At 44.0% G+C, this 13,076-nt stretch overlaps 3 protein-coding genes and 1 long non-coding RNA gene across 5 annotated transcripts; 2 read left to right on the top strand and 2 right to left on the bottom strand.

The window, feature by feature from the left end:
* The first annotated feature begins 1,203 nt into the window (after positions 1-1,203).
* LOC111593459 lies at positions 1,204-3,127 on the top strand. Of its 2 annotated transcripts, none has more exons than XR_003944188.1 (5): positions 1,204-1,652; positions 2,335-2,429; positions 2,490-2,547; positions 2,603-2,889; positions 2,949-3,127. It is a non-coding gene; the product is annotated as an uncharacterized LOC111593459 (long non-coding RNA). The 2 variants fall into 2 exon arrangements; XR_002751039.1 differs by having other exon boundaries at positions 2,285-2,429.
* A 1,920-nt stretch (positions 3,128-5,047) lies between these two features.
* On the top strand, positions 5,048-7,008 carry LOC111593389. Its single transcript, XM_030223577.1, has 5 exons — positions 5,048-5,426; positions 5,481-5,651; positions 5,707-5,857; positions 5,954-6,194; positions 6,997-7,008. The coding sequence occupies exons 1-5, from the start codon at positions 5,048-5,050 to the stop codon at positions 7,006-7,008; spliced, it is 954 nt and encodes a 317-aa protein (XP_030079437.1).
* Positions 7,009-7,377: 369 nt separating this feature from the next.
* LOC111593390 (serine-rich adhesin for platelets) lies at positions 7,378-10,152 on the bottom strand. The gene is made up of 3 exons (XM_030223576.1): positions 9,929-10,152; positions 9,723-9,869; positions 7,378-9,655 (listed from the first exon to the last, which is right to left on the bottom strand). The coding sequence occupies exons 1-3, from the start codon at positions 10,137-10,139 to the stop codon at positions 7,515-7,517; spliced, it is 2,499 nt and encodes an 832-aa protein (XP_030079436.1). The 5' UTR covers positions 10,140-10,152; the 3' UTR covers positions 7,378-7,514.
* A 1,068-nt stretch (positions 10,153-11,220) lies between these two features.
* On the bottom strand, positions 11,221-11,972 carry LOC111593391. The gene is made up of 2 exons (XM_023306112.2): positions 11,814-11,972; positions 11,221-11,713 (listed from the first exon to the last, which is right to left on the bottom strand). Exons 1-2 carry the CDS (start codon positions 11,970-11,972, stop codon positions 11,291-11,293), a joined length of 582 nt encoding a protein of 193 aa, XP_023161880.2. The 3' UTR covers positions 11,221-11,290.
* Between the last annotated feature and the right edge of the window lie 1,104 nt (positions 11,973-13,076).

Raw genomic sequence — 13,076 nt, 5'->3', positions numbered from 1 at the left:
ATTAATTGTATTATCTTCATAAACATAATCACTGCGGCGGTTTGGCCCCGCAGAGCTTCACTGCTCAGCCACAATTTTCACATTTTAAAGATCTTTTGCTGAGCAATAAAAGGGTTCCATTAGAAGAGAATATGTTGACAGAGTGGATACCAACTGGACGACCCACCTCTCTGCGTTGTATGCCTGAAAAAATGCTATCAACAAAGGCACAGGCGTACCGCCCACTCTGTGTGTGCCAAACTCGAAAAAGCTAACAAAGCCCAGACTGCATGGTTGCTGCAGAACCTAAGCACAGACTGAACGTGCCTAGAAGCGGAATATCCACAATGGAAACGAGGGCCACGCCCAGGGGGAGTTCATACTCGCATCGGTGCTTCTGCCAGCAACGCTTCAAGAAATAAACGCCTTTGGTAAAGTGAAGTGGACCGACATATTGGGTTTTGCAACAGCAGCGCAGAGAGGCGTGGCTAGGAGGTATATTGCAGAATATTTTTGTATGCAGACAGAAACGACGTTATAGGGAAACTGTAAAAGCTGTCCACAAGGGTCGAGCTCAGGAGTATCAATTTAAGACTGGACTTCTCCATGAAGCCTGAAGGCCTGGAAACTAAGGCCTAATTGAATAGGCAGTTAGAATCGCATTCAGTCTCAATGCAGATTAATCCAAGTCTTGATCGAGTTCTGGAACTTGACACACAAAGGACGGAACTTGCCACCCGAGACGGCGATACGACTAAGCGGATGGCACTCAAAGGAAGCTAAGCAATCTAGGCATTAGACTAGGCATTTAAGTCAACATCAGTCCCACTGGGTAGGCTGTTGGCAAATGTAAACAGAGTGTCCGATTATTATCATTGTTATTAAGTCCTTTATTATGATTGCTTTTATATAATTTTTATTATTATTTGCTAGCATTGAAAATGTTATTCAGTGCTCATCTTTGCAGTTACAAATTGAGTGCCCTTTGAAGGGCTCGTCCTTGCCCCTTCTTCGACTTTTTAAAACAGTTTCATTAGCTAAGTGTCCTCTGCTAAGCTGTCTTCCTGGACCGACCAGTTGCCAGTGTTACTGGCCCACGCTCTGTGTTGTCAAAGTCGATTCGGTATCAGATTTGAATTTGGTTTTCGATCTAGTTGCCTTTGCCAGCGAGCTTCTCTCTGGGAGCCTCCAGGCGCTTCGCAGTTATTTCAGTTCATTCCCAGAGCTCCTCTGGAAAACAACTAAGTTTTCGGCTCCAAATTATGAAGTGAAGAAATTTTGTTTTCGATTAAATTGTCTACTTTTTCGTAATCTTTCGAATGAGCAAAATTTGTGTATTTTGGCAAAATAAAAGCAAAATTGAAAAGCGTGAAATATGTTGTAAATTGTAACTCAAAGAAATTGAGTTTGCTTGATTGATATTTGTGTTTAATTGTGCAAAAAGGGACGAAAAAAAAATTTTACCACTGGACGTACAAAAGTTCTGCAATTGTGTTAACAAGTCTAACTAGTTGTATATTTAAGCTATATAATCTAGCGACAACACATACCAATAGCTGTGCGGAGCGTATCCCAATGAACGATTTAGCCTCGCCTTACAGAGGAACAGATTATTGAATACTCAGATTCGCCAATAACTATCCACTTAACCTGCCCATGTTAATAGAACACAAGTAAGTAGAGTCGATGGGTATGGGCGGGGTGGGGACTATGCTGCAGGTGGTATGGATCGGTAATAGCATATGAGGGGTCTCGAGAGTGGGAATGGTGGGATTAGTGGGAATGGAAGGAGAGTGAGGTGAGTGGGAGTGGAAAGAGAGTGAGGTGAGTGGGGGAATGGTTAGAGTGAGGTGAGTGGTGGAATGGAAAGAGAGTGAGGTGAGTGGTGGAATGGAAAGAGAGTGAGGTGAGTGGGGGAATGGAAAGAGAGTGAGGTGAGTGGTGGAATGGAAAGAGTGTGAGGTGAGTGGTGGAATGGTTAGAGTGAGGTGAGTGGGGGAATGGTTAGAGTGAGGTGAGTGGGGGAATGGTTAGAGTGAGGTGAGTGGGGGAATGGTTAGAGTGAGGTGAGTGGGGGAATGGTTAGAGTGAGGTGAGTGGTGGAATGGAAAGAGAGTGAGGTGAGAGGGAATAGAAAGAGTGGGGATGGAAAAAGAGAAGGAATGGGAATGGAAAGTGAGGTGTGTTGGGAATGGAAAGAGAGGTGAATATGAAATAGGGAGAGCTTAAATGTGAATAGCAATGCAGATAACGAGGTTAAGTGTTATGAGGTGACTGAAGTAATAATAACAATCCTCCGCAACAGCAATAAATAACACTTGTGTGTTCTGGTTGCCTGTTTGAATCATAAAACAGATCCACCAGCAAATGCTAATGCCTATAATTGGGTAGTTAGTAGGACACAAATACTTTATGCGGGAGACAGGACTACTTACCGCAATTGATACTTGGTGAGTGAATAAACTGATTTCAAGTCGAGCAATAGAACTAACTAGCTTATGTTTGGATAGATGGAGACTGTATGCTAATAAAAGTTTCATTTTACCATATATTAGTTTAAAAATAATAGTAAGTACCTTGTCCCAAACGAAATGTATTCACATCTAATATCTATATACCTTAGCACGACGGTACCACGGTCTCGACTGAGGCCGCGCAGCTTGCGTCGATTATGAACGTGCTGTATATCTATATATACACAACATAAAAAATAATACCTGACTTATACAATATACAAAACGTGGTATGGATATATGCTGATGATATATATATAGATATAGACATTTATATATATGTGAATCATATTGAGTGGATCTGTTTTACACTGAAGCAAAGGAGAAGGAAGCTACTATCCATACAATTACTTGTACGCCCATTACACTGAACATTGTAAGCCAACATCACATTCTGGTAAGTATGTTCTCTATATAAATGCGTCTAATTTGCATTGTCACGAGATTCTCGCACAGGTCTGAGCGGTACCACGACACTCAACACCTCACTCACCTTGGCAGAAGTCGCAATTTGTTTGACTTCTCGTTTCTTGTGAAAAGATGCACACGGTTCGCGCAGCTTGCGCTCAGAATGGAATTGGGAACATTGATGTTACTAAGTGCTACAAAAATAAATGCCGATAGAAAATAATAAATGTTATTTAATTCGCAATCTCATTAACATCACGGGTCGAACGTGTAATGTCTGGATGCTGTCATATCGAATCAAGCCAATTGAACTTTCAATTTAATTAGCTTAATAGAGTTTAAGGTTTAATCGCAATTTCGATGCTCGCTAATAAAGGCTTACACAAGGGCAACTGGTAAAGCTATACAAAGAGGAGTTGAAAGAGGAGTTGAAAGAGGAGTTGAAAGAGGAGTTGAAAGAGGAGTTGAAAGAGGAGTTGAAAGAGGAGTTGAAGAGGAGTTGAAAGAGGAGTTGAAAGAGGAGTTGAAGAGGAGTTGAAAGAGGAGTTGAAAGAGGAGTTGAAAGAGGAGTTGAAAGAGGAGTTGAAAGAGGAGTTGAAAGAGGAGTTGAAAGAGGAGTTGAAAGAGGAGTTGAAAGAGGAGTTTGAAAGAGGAGTTGAAAGAGGAGTTGAAAGAGGAGTTGAAAGAGGAGTTGAAAGAGGAGTTGAAAGAGGAGTTGAAAGAGGAGTTGAAAGAGGAGTTGAAAGAGGAGTTGAAAGAGGAGTTGAAAGAGGAGTTGAAAGAGGAGTTGAAAGAGGAGTTGAAAGAGGAGTTGAAAGAGGAGTTGAAAGAGGAGTTGAAAGAGGAGTTGAAAGAGGAGTTGAAAGAGGAGTTGAAAGAGGAGTTGAAAGAGGAGTTGAAAGAGGAGTGAAAGAGGAGTTGAAAGAGGAGTTGAAAGAGGAGTTGAAAGAGGAGTTGAAAGAGGAGTTGAAAGAGGAGTTGAAAGAGGAGTTGAAAGAGGAGTTGAAAGAGGAGTTGAAAGAGGAGTTGAAAGAGGAGTTGAAAGAGGAGTTGAAGAGAGTTGAAAGAGGAGTTGAAAGAGGAGTTGAAAGAGGAGTTGAAAGAGGAGTTGAAAGAGGAGTTGAAAGAGGAGTTGAAAGAGGAGTTGAAAGAGGAGTTGAAAGAGGAGTTGAAAGAGGAGTTGAAAGAGGCGTTGAAAGAGGAGTTGAAGAGAGTTGAAGAGGAGTTGAAAGAGGAGTTGAAAGAGGAGTTGAAAGAGGAGTTGAAAGAGGAGTTGAAAGAGGAGTTGAAAGAGGAGTTGAAAGAGGAGTTGAAAGAGGAGTTGAAAGAGGAGTTGAAAGAGGAGTTGAAAGAGGAGTTGAAAGAGGAGTTGAAAGAGGAGTTGAAAGAGGAGTTGAAAGAGGAGTTGAAAGAGGAGTTGAAAGAGGAATTGAAAGAGGAATTGAAAGAGGAATTGAAAGAGGAATTGAAAGAGGAATTGAAAGAGGAATTGAAAGAGGAATTGAAAGAGGAATTGAAAGAGGAATTGATTATTCCAAAAGAGTTTTCTAAATGAGAATTATAGCAACTTAGTTTATGGCACGCGTGCTCAAAAAGCTTTTCACCACACGAAAGCTTTAGCAGCTTAGCTTAGTAAAAGACCAGCGAGCCAGGGCTAAGTCGACAGCTTGCAGCGAGCTTAAAGCTTGGAATCGAAAGCAGAGCAAGAATTTTAGTTCTTTCACTTGAGCAGCAAAAGCTTGCGATACATAAAAGCTTCAGGCAAGCTTTCAAATTTGATATGCAGCTGTGTTGGACGGCTGTAAGTTGCATGCCATCAGGTTATCTAAGGCAAGACAAGGGCTTCGGCTACTCCATGACAGCAGTGGGCATTGGAGACTGCGACTAGACTAAGAGCTTTACCCAAGAGTTCAGATTTGAACTTCAGCTGGGTTGATACGCACGGGCATTATCTTTGGCCAACCAGTGGCGCATAGTGGCCCCGTTGGTCGGCAATCTGGGCCCAGTTATTCAGAGAATGTGGAGTAGAGAATCGAATTGATGCTAGCGCATATCGACACGTCGTAATGCAGATAAGTTCGGGCCTAACGCCATGGAGCACAGTATAAAGCTGAATGTCCACAGCTGACTGAGCAGTAAGAACTGAAATGATGCAACGGTTCCGGTGCAACTTGTGGAGCGCAGTGGGTGGACTGCTGCTAGGAACTCAGCTACTGAATCTGCTGGCTGTGGCAGCCACAACTGTTGCAGCGGGAGGAGCACGATTGCCAGCTCAGCTCGACTGGCGCTACAACGATGCACAGTACGGAAATGCCGAGTATGACAAGATGTTGGGCCAGGGCAATGGACGGCAGCCGGGCCAGGAGCAACTGGGTAACTTTCAGTTTCAGTATGTGGACTATCAGCCCAAGTGTGGCTCGGGCGGACAGCCGGTGTGCGCGACCAATGGCAGCAGCTACTTCTACTTCGAGAACGATTGCAAGCTGGAGGCGGCCAACATGAAGCTGCTCTTTCAATACGGCACAGGTAAGTGATTGAAATAGGCTAAGAGTCGCCATTTGAATCGATGTCTCCACGCAGAGCTGGAACCCACCGAACTGGAGCGCTGTTTGCCACAATGCGACAACATGCGCTGCACCACAGTTTATGCGCCCGTCTGTGCGGCTGCGGAGACAGCGGCCAACAAGGATCAAGCTGTGACCTTTGCGAATGAATGCGAGGCCCATCGACGCGGCTGCCTGACCAAGCAAGGTGAATGATACGAACATAGAAGACCAGAGAAAGATATTTTCAATTCACGTTTCAGTCATGCACATTCTGAACAAGGGACCCTGTCGCCAGGCCAAAAGCAAGTCGAAGTCCCTGAGCAAGAGCAGGCGCAAGCACGGCAAGCGTCGGCATAAGGCCAGCTCCACTGCAGCAACGGCGCCGGGGCGGGGCAAGCAGATCTACTTTATGTTGGCAAACGAGCCACGCAGCACTTCCACAACAAGCAGCACCACCAGCACCACCACAACCACAACGCCAGTGCCCATGCAGTTCCACCAATTCAGAGGCCTCGGCAATGCCGATGTTTCAGTCTCGCGTGCCGTCGATGCCTACAGCGTCTATAATATACCCGATGTGGGCCATAATTATGGCGCCATTACCGACTCGAGTCTGTCGCTCTATGTGCCTGGTGTGGGCACTGTTACCGATACACCACCAAGCACCACCACCACCACCACCACCACCACTACAACAACCACAGCCAAACCAACCACTACAAGCACTGAGCGAGCGGTTATCAAATTCGTATATATGCCTTATGGCACCACCTCCAGCACCACCAGCACCACCAGCACCACAACGCCGAGCACCACCAGCACAGCTGCTAATTTAGCGGATACCATTGCTGGTACCACCATAACTACAGACACCACTGAGTCCATCTTGGCAGTGGCTCACAATGCAACCGCATTCAAGGCTAGCGACAACACCACCAGTCCAAAACCTGAAATTGTTAAGCCACATCCAAAGCCGGATGTTATCAAAAAGTGATGCCAGGCCACAGAGTGTTAATAAACGAATATGGAATCGAGAATTGCCTCAAGACTATTCAAATTCAGAATGGGATTTTCAAGATTGAAATTGTTTTGCTTAAGTCAGGCTGAGCTGTTTCGAGGTATAGCTAAAGATCCTAGCATAGCTAAGGAAACAAATAATCAGTGCATTTGGGCAATGGGAAATTGTAGTAAAGGGTATAATGGTTTGTTAATGTAAATATATAGGTAACCTGCCTGGAAGGAAGGGAGGGAGGAGGGAAGGGAGGAGGGAAGGAAGAAAGGAAGGAAGGAAGAAAGGAAGGAAGAAAGGAAGGAAGACTCCATGAATATACTTCCTTGAATAGGTCTCTTGTTAAGAAGAAACAGATGAATATTTTATATATTGAATACCTCAACCTTCTCACCAAATTCACGAGAATCGTATTAGAAGTTATACAAAAATATTGGTAATTGGCTAGTGGAAGGAAGGAAGGTAGGAGGGAAGGGAGAAAGGAAGGAAGAAAGGAAGGAATAAAGCAAGGAAGACTCCAAGAATATACTTCCTTGAATAGGTAGAGACCTAAGAAGAAACAGATGAATATTTGATATATTGAATAGCTCAACCCTCTGACCAAATTCACGAGAGTCATATTAGATTAATTTCCCTTGCTAAAGCGGCCCAAGCACAAGATTCAGGGTATTTCTTAGCCATGCACTCTCGACCAAACTACTCTTACTTGCCTGATCACTTCACATGCAAATGATTAAAGGCCTAGGAATATTTGTATCTATCAGCTATCTTATCTAGTGCTAGAGTTATTAATCCTATTTGGTTGGGTTGCTAAGGTTGGGCATACCTCAAACTTATTAGAGCTAGCTAAAGAGTTGAGGCTACGCCATGCTTGGTCACCCGAGCTATAGACTATAATTAAAACGCCTTAAGTATTGCATTTGCATAGTTATATAAAATGATATTTTAGTAAAATCGTACAGTAGTTGTCTTAATATCTAAAATGGTAAAGTTTAGTCTTATGAATGGGTCTAGTAAAATACTTTGGCATCGCATAGAATCTCATTGTTTATCGTCAATTCAGTACTCCAACTTTGTTGCTGAGCTCTTGGAGAGGAACAAGAATATATATGTCGGACTTGGATTTGTGTTCGTGTTATTGATCTTGACCGTTTGGACGTCATCCTTCTCGGACACCTGCACAATCAACTGGTTGCCAGTGGCATCAATTGCCGTAGCTCCGTCAACATTTTGTATTTGCTGCCTTGCCACAGCGATGACTGGAGCTAGGTCGGCTGAAGCTGTTGTTGCCTCTGAAGTAGAATCGTTGACATTTTCCGTTGTAGAGCTAGCAGTTTGGCTGACAGGCGGCTCAGTAGTTGTTTCCTTAGTATATGATGGCTTATTGTCGGCAGACCCGTAGGTCTGACCAGCTGTCGTTGACTTCGAGGCCGAGCGGAGGGAGTCTTCCGTTGTGGAATCTGTTTCTGTCTGGACATTCGAGCTAGCTAAGTTATCAACTGGTTCCTGGTTCACAGCTGCAGCTTTGTCTAGACTTTGGACTTGTGGTTTTGATGCGGTATTCGATGTCGAGCTCTCAGCAGATTCTGTAGTTGTCTGCTGCGAGTATTGCTCAGATGTTTTTTGGTCTGAAGCCCCATAAATCTGATCAACAGCTGCTGCTCTATTCAGACTTGAAAGTGCTGGTGTTGAATCCGAGATGGAGTTTTCTGTTGTGGAATCTGATGCGGATTCAGAATTTGATGCTGAGTTAGACTTAGATTCAGATATGGAATCAGATTGAGATTCAGATGGAGAAGCAGAAGTGGACTCAGATGTGGAATCAGATGTGGAATCAGATGTGGATTCAGATGTGGATTCAGATGTGGATTCAGATGTGGATTCAGATGTGGATTCAGATGTGGATTCAGATGTGGATTCAGATGTGGATTCAGATGTGGATTCAGATGTGGATTCAGATGTGGATTCTGATGTGGATTCAGATGTGGATTCAGATGTGGATTCAGATGTGGATTCTGATGTGGATTCAGATGTGGATTCAGATGTGGATTCAGATGTGGATTCAGATGTGGATTCTGATGTGGATTCAGATGTGGATTCTGATGTGGATTCAGATGTGGATTCAGATGTGGATTCAGATGTGGATTCTGATGTGGATTCTGATGTGGATTCAGATGTGGGTTCAGATGTGGATTCAGATGTGGATTCAGATGTGGATTCAGATGTGGATTCAGATGTGGATTCAGATGTGGATTCAGATGTGGATTCTGATGTGAATTCAGATGTGGATTCAGATGTGGATTCAGATGTGGATTCAGATGTGGATTCTGATGTGGATTCAGATGTGGATTCAGATGTGGATTCAGATGTGGATTCAGATGTGGATTCAGATGTGGATTCAGAAGTGGATTCAGAAGCAGATTCAGATGTGGAATCAGAGGTGGAATCAGAGGTGGATTCAGATATTGAATCCGCTTCAGCTTCAGTTGTGGATTCAGATGTTGACTCTTCCGTTGTGGAATCAGTATTTATAGCTGCTTTATTTACTGGATGCCTTTTAACGGCTGGTTTACTTAAGCTTTTGACTCTGTGAAGTGGTTCATTTGAATCGGTAGATTCTGTTGAGGTTGTGGGACTATAACTTTCTTCTTTGGGCTCTGGGGCTTTATCAGCGGCTGCTTCTGTTATGGAATTGTAATCAGAAGCAGCGAGTGTAGTCTCCTGTGAGGAATTTAATGAATCTATTGGTGTATCATCTGGGACAGAATCTGCATTGAAATCTTTCCTTAGGCTTTCTACTAAAACCTGTGCAGCTTCAGTCGTTGTAGTTGACTCGAGTGTGGAAGTTTCTTTTGTTTTGCCCGTGGATGCTTCAGTAGACGAGGCGATCGGCGTTGTCTCAAATGCTTCGCTTGACTCCGTGGGCAAAGCATCTCTCGAGATTGACATATGATACGGCTGCAGCTGAGACGCAACGCGTTGCGAATGATAAGGACTTTTATAAGCCATTGGCAAGGGAGGTCCATAGACTGGCTGCTGATAGCTATAGGGTCCATAAGCGGGATATCCGTAGGCAGGTGCCCCATATGCCTGTTGAGGTGCATAAACCGGATATGATGGATTCGACATCATTAGGCCTGATTGCGGCGAGTAGACCGCTTCTTCACCTATGCAAGGTCCGTCGTGTAGGTATTTCCAGGCTTGAGACAAGAGATGGCGAAGAGAGCTAACGATACGGCAAAGGAATTGATTGAAATTGATACTCACGTTCGTTCGTGTGGCATAAGAATTGCAGCATTTCGCATTGGTTTTCAAACGATTTCTGCGTATTCCCAAGAGCGGCGCAGATCGGACTGCACGTAAGGGGACACTTGACGGGGCACTCGCAGGGACCCTCGAAGAGTATGCGCCAATCTGAAAAGGTAACAGATGCTATAGTCGCCCAGCTGTAGGTACTTCCTTGTGGCACACACAATTTCCCGTTAGGCAGCTGTAGCGCTGGGCCTCGCAGGCATTATCGAAGGTCGCCCGCTGATGTGTGCCCTCGATCTTAGCGCAGACCTCCTCCTTGACATCCGAGCACTGCAGATGGTCGCACTGTGAGCCGTAATAATCGGGCCCGCCATAGCCCCAGCTCCGGGCGCCCGTAAACAGCGTCAAGCCAAGCAAATAGAAAGCGTGCATTTCGTGGACAATCCTAAGTCCGACTATAGCTTAGCCTCGAACAGGCTGCACTTTTTATATGACGACGACAACCTGCCGTGGGCTTGTGGCATATGCCCTCATATCATAGCAATGTCTACGTGTCCGCAGCTCTGTTTCTGTAATTAATTATATCAACGCTTCTAGCTTAAAGCCAGACGTTAAGTTTTTTAAGTTTACTGTGTTATTTTTTTATTACAAATTTATTTTTGTTTTGTTTTTTTTTGTTTTTTATTTATTTTAGCTTATGAAATAAAACGAGCTGTACTCATATCAGTGCTATTCGTGTTAAACGTAAACTTTGCGCCATGGGAAATTTTGTGAATTAATTTTTTGTTTTGTCCAAAGAACATTTCGCAAATTACGAATATGATTATGATTAATTAGTCAGGCACGCAGCGCATGACGATATCAAAGACAATTCGACAAGGTCAGCAGATAGCCAAAAGGTATGCGCACTCATTACTATTATTCACGATGATCCAATACCAATTTAATTTTATAAATAAATAAGTTAAGTAATACATAAATGAATATAAATTTATGAATAATAAGTCAATAAATATAAATAAATAAATACTCGATACCTGAGCAAGTTTTTATGGAAAGAAAGTCTGATCAGTTAGTGTGGAGCACAGCAGCATTGCGGTAGGTCCATGGATCGATACTCGATCGCATAAGATGCCTGCTGAAAATACGTGTAATGCTGATGCCGTACAATCGTATATGACTTATAAGACCTGTAATACCCCAAGTTGAAAAGCAAACAAGTTTTTGCTTGATGACGACACACTTTTCGCATCGAACGACACAGAAATTTGCTAGCTATACGAAATTTAGTCTGGTACGATTGAGGTAGAGCTATAGGCAAATTTAATATATTGCTTCTGGTATCAAGTGGCAAAGAATTTGCTTAGTTATCGAAAACAAATTCCACAGATATGCAAGGCAGACTTTTAACTTGTGCCAGCATAGTTGAGGCAGGTCATCAGGTATATCTCGCGTTGCAAGTGTCAGAAATGTATTTGTTTAATTATTGTTGATTTATTTATAGATGTGCAGGGCATACAAGTGGAAAGTCTTATTGATATAATGCAGTACAGTACCATTGAGGTGGGTGTATATAATGTGTATTAATTGTAATGTGGAATAGCTGCTGAAGCGGAGGCGCTGGCATAGGCCCTGACCGGAGCATAGCGAGGTCCAGAGACGGCTGGGTAATGAGGGCCATTACCGGATTCATAGCCGGGTGCATAGGCAGATCCATAAGCGAAGCTGTATAAGTAGCCAACGGGCTTATAGTTAACAGGTTCGTAGGGTTTGGGTGTTGGTTTTCTGGTGGTGCTGCTGCCGTAGCTCGTTCCATTTTGTGTCGAGTTGTTGTAGAGGCATCCAGTGAACTTCAGCGGCTCAGATATGCCCCTATATCTGAGCTCCAAATGCGTCTCCTCGGCGCACGTCTTGCTGCCCGTTGTTGGATCGACTATCTGCGAGGCCATTGAGAGTCTAAAGACCCGGCCATTGGGCATTGTGAAGACCAGAGAAACCAGAGTGTTCTATTCGAAAGAAAGCAGATTGTCGAGTATTGAATTGTATACCTAACACACGTGGTATTACGTGTAGAAATTGCCGTAATATTACACTTGGTATACTTACGGCATCTGTGTCGATGCTGGCGGTCGTGGGTGCTGCTGTGGAGCTTGCTGTAGCTGCTGTAGGGGAAGCTGTTGTAGCAGCAATTGGCATTATAGAGTTCGTAGTCGCTTCAGGCGTTGACTGTGTGGTTGCTAATGTGGTGTTTACTGTGGATGACATTGTGGATTGTGAGCTCGCAGCTGCTGTTGTTGTTGATGTTGTAGACCTGGTTGCTTCTGTTGACTGCGTTGTGCTTGAAATTTCTGGCAAATTCGTTGTGGGTGGTATTGTGGATTGTGTGCTATCAGATTCTGGGCTTGTAGTTGGATCTGTGGAATCTGTTGTTGTTGATGGTGCTGTTGTTGTGGATGTTGGAGTTGTTAATGGTGATGTAGTGAATGCCATTGTAATGAATGCTGCTGTTTCGGATGCTTTTGCAGTGGATGGTGCTGAAGTGGATATTGTTGTAGTGGATGACGTTGGAGTGAAAGCTGCTGCTGTGGACACTGTTGCAGTGGATGCTGCTAAAGTGGATGCCGCTGCTGTGGATGTTGAAAAGTCGGTAGCTGTTGTTGGATAAGCTGTAGCTGTGTATCCTAAAACATGTTTCCTTCGTGAAGCCGATGGCTTGACTAACTGTTTGCGCATATTCCTATAATAAAAGCCATTGATCGGCGAATATGTGTCCTGTGCCTTGTAGTAGAGATTGGGACTTGATGATCTCGAATAGCTTCGTTCTGGGTTTTCAAGTTCACTTGAATAGGCGTCATAGACATTCGCATAGGAGCTAGGCAGCGATCGTGTGGGTGTGTTGTAGTCGAGCCACTTCGGCTGCGGCAGGCAATGGTGCATCTCAGTTTGCACAAATGCTAAGGAATATTTGGGATTAAGGATCAGAGAGCCTTTGCCTCATCAGCAGCAGCAGTAAACTTACCCTGTTGGCCAGCGAAGAGCAAACGCACATTGAAGGCATTCAGGCAGCAAATGTTGTGGAACGAACGATAGCAGTAGCCATTGGTGGCGCACACAGGTCGACCGCAAGCAGCATAATCGCCATAGCCACTCAGTGCTTGCTGTTCATGGTGAGCCTGATCCACATAGCGCTGGGCCTTGACCAAGCTAAACAAACTGAATGCCAATGCAATAGAACCGAGCTGTGACCACATGTTTGAAGGTCTATTATTCAATAATATACTTTGTTCGCCCTGCACTCGCTTTTTTATACCTAAGAAATGCGAGACGCATAGCTGCTGCTGCCTCCAAATCAATCTCTGCCTCTATGTT

The sequence above is a fragment of the Drosophila hydei genome, unplaced genomic scaffold (assembly GCF_003285905.1).
Source record: "Drosophila hydei strain 15085-1641.00,03,60 unplaced genomic scaffold, DhydRS2 tig00000237-arrow-arrow-pilon, whole genome shotgun sequence".
Taxonomy (NCBI): domain Eukaryota; kingdom Metazoa; phylum Arthropoda; class Insecta; order Diptera; family Drosophilidae; genus Drosophila; species Drosophila hydei.
The sequence above is the reverse complement of the archived record's forward strand: the minus strand, read 5'-3'. Positions and strand labels throughout refer to the sequence as shown.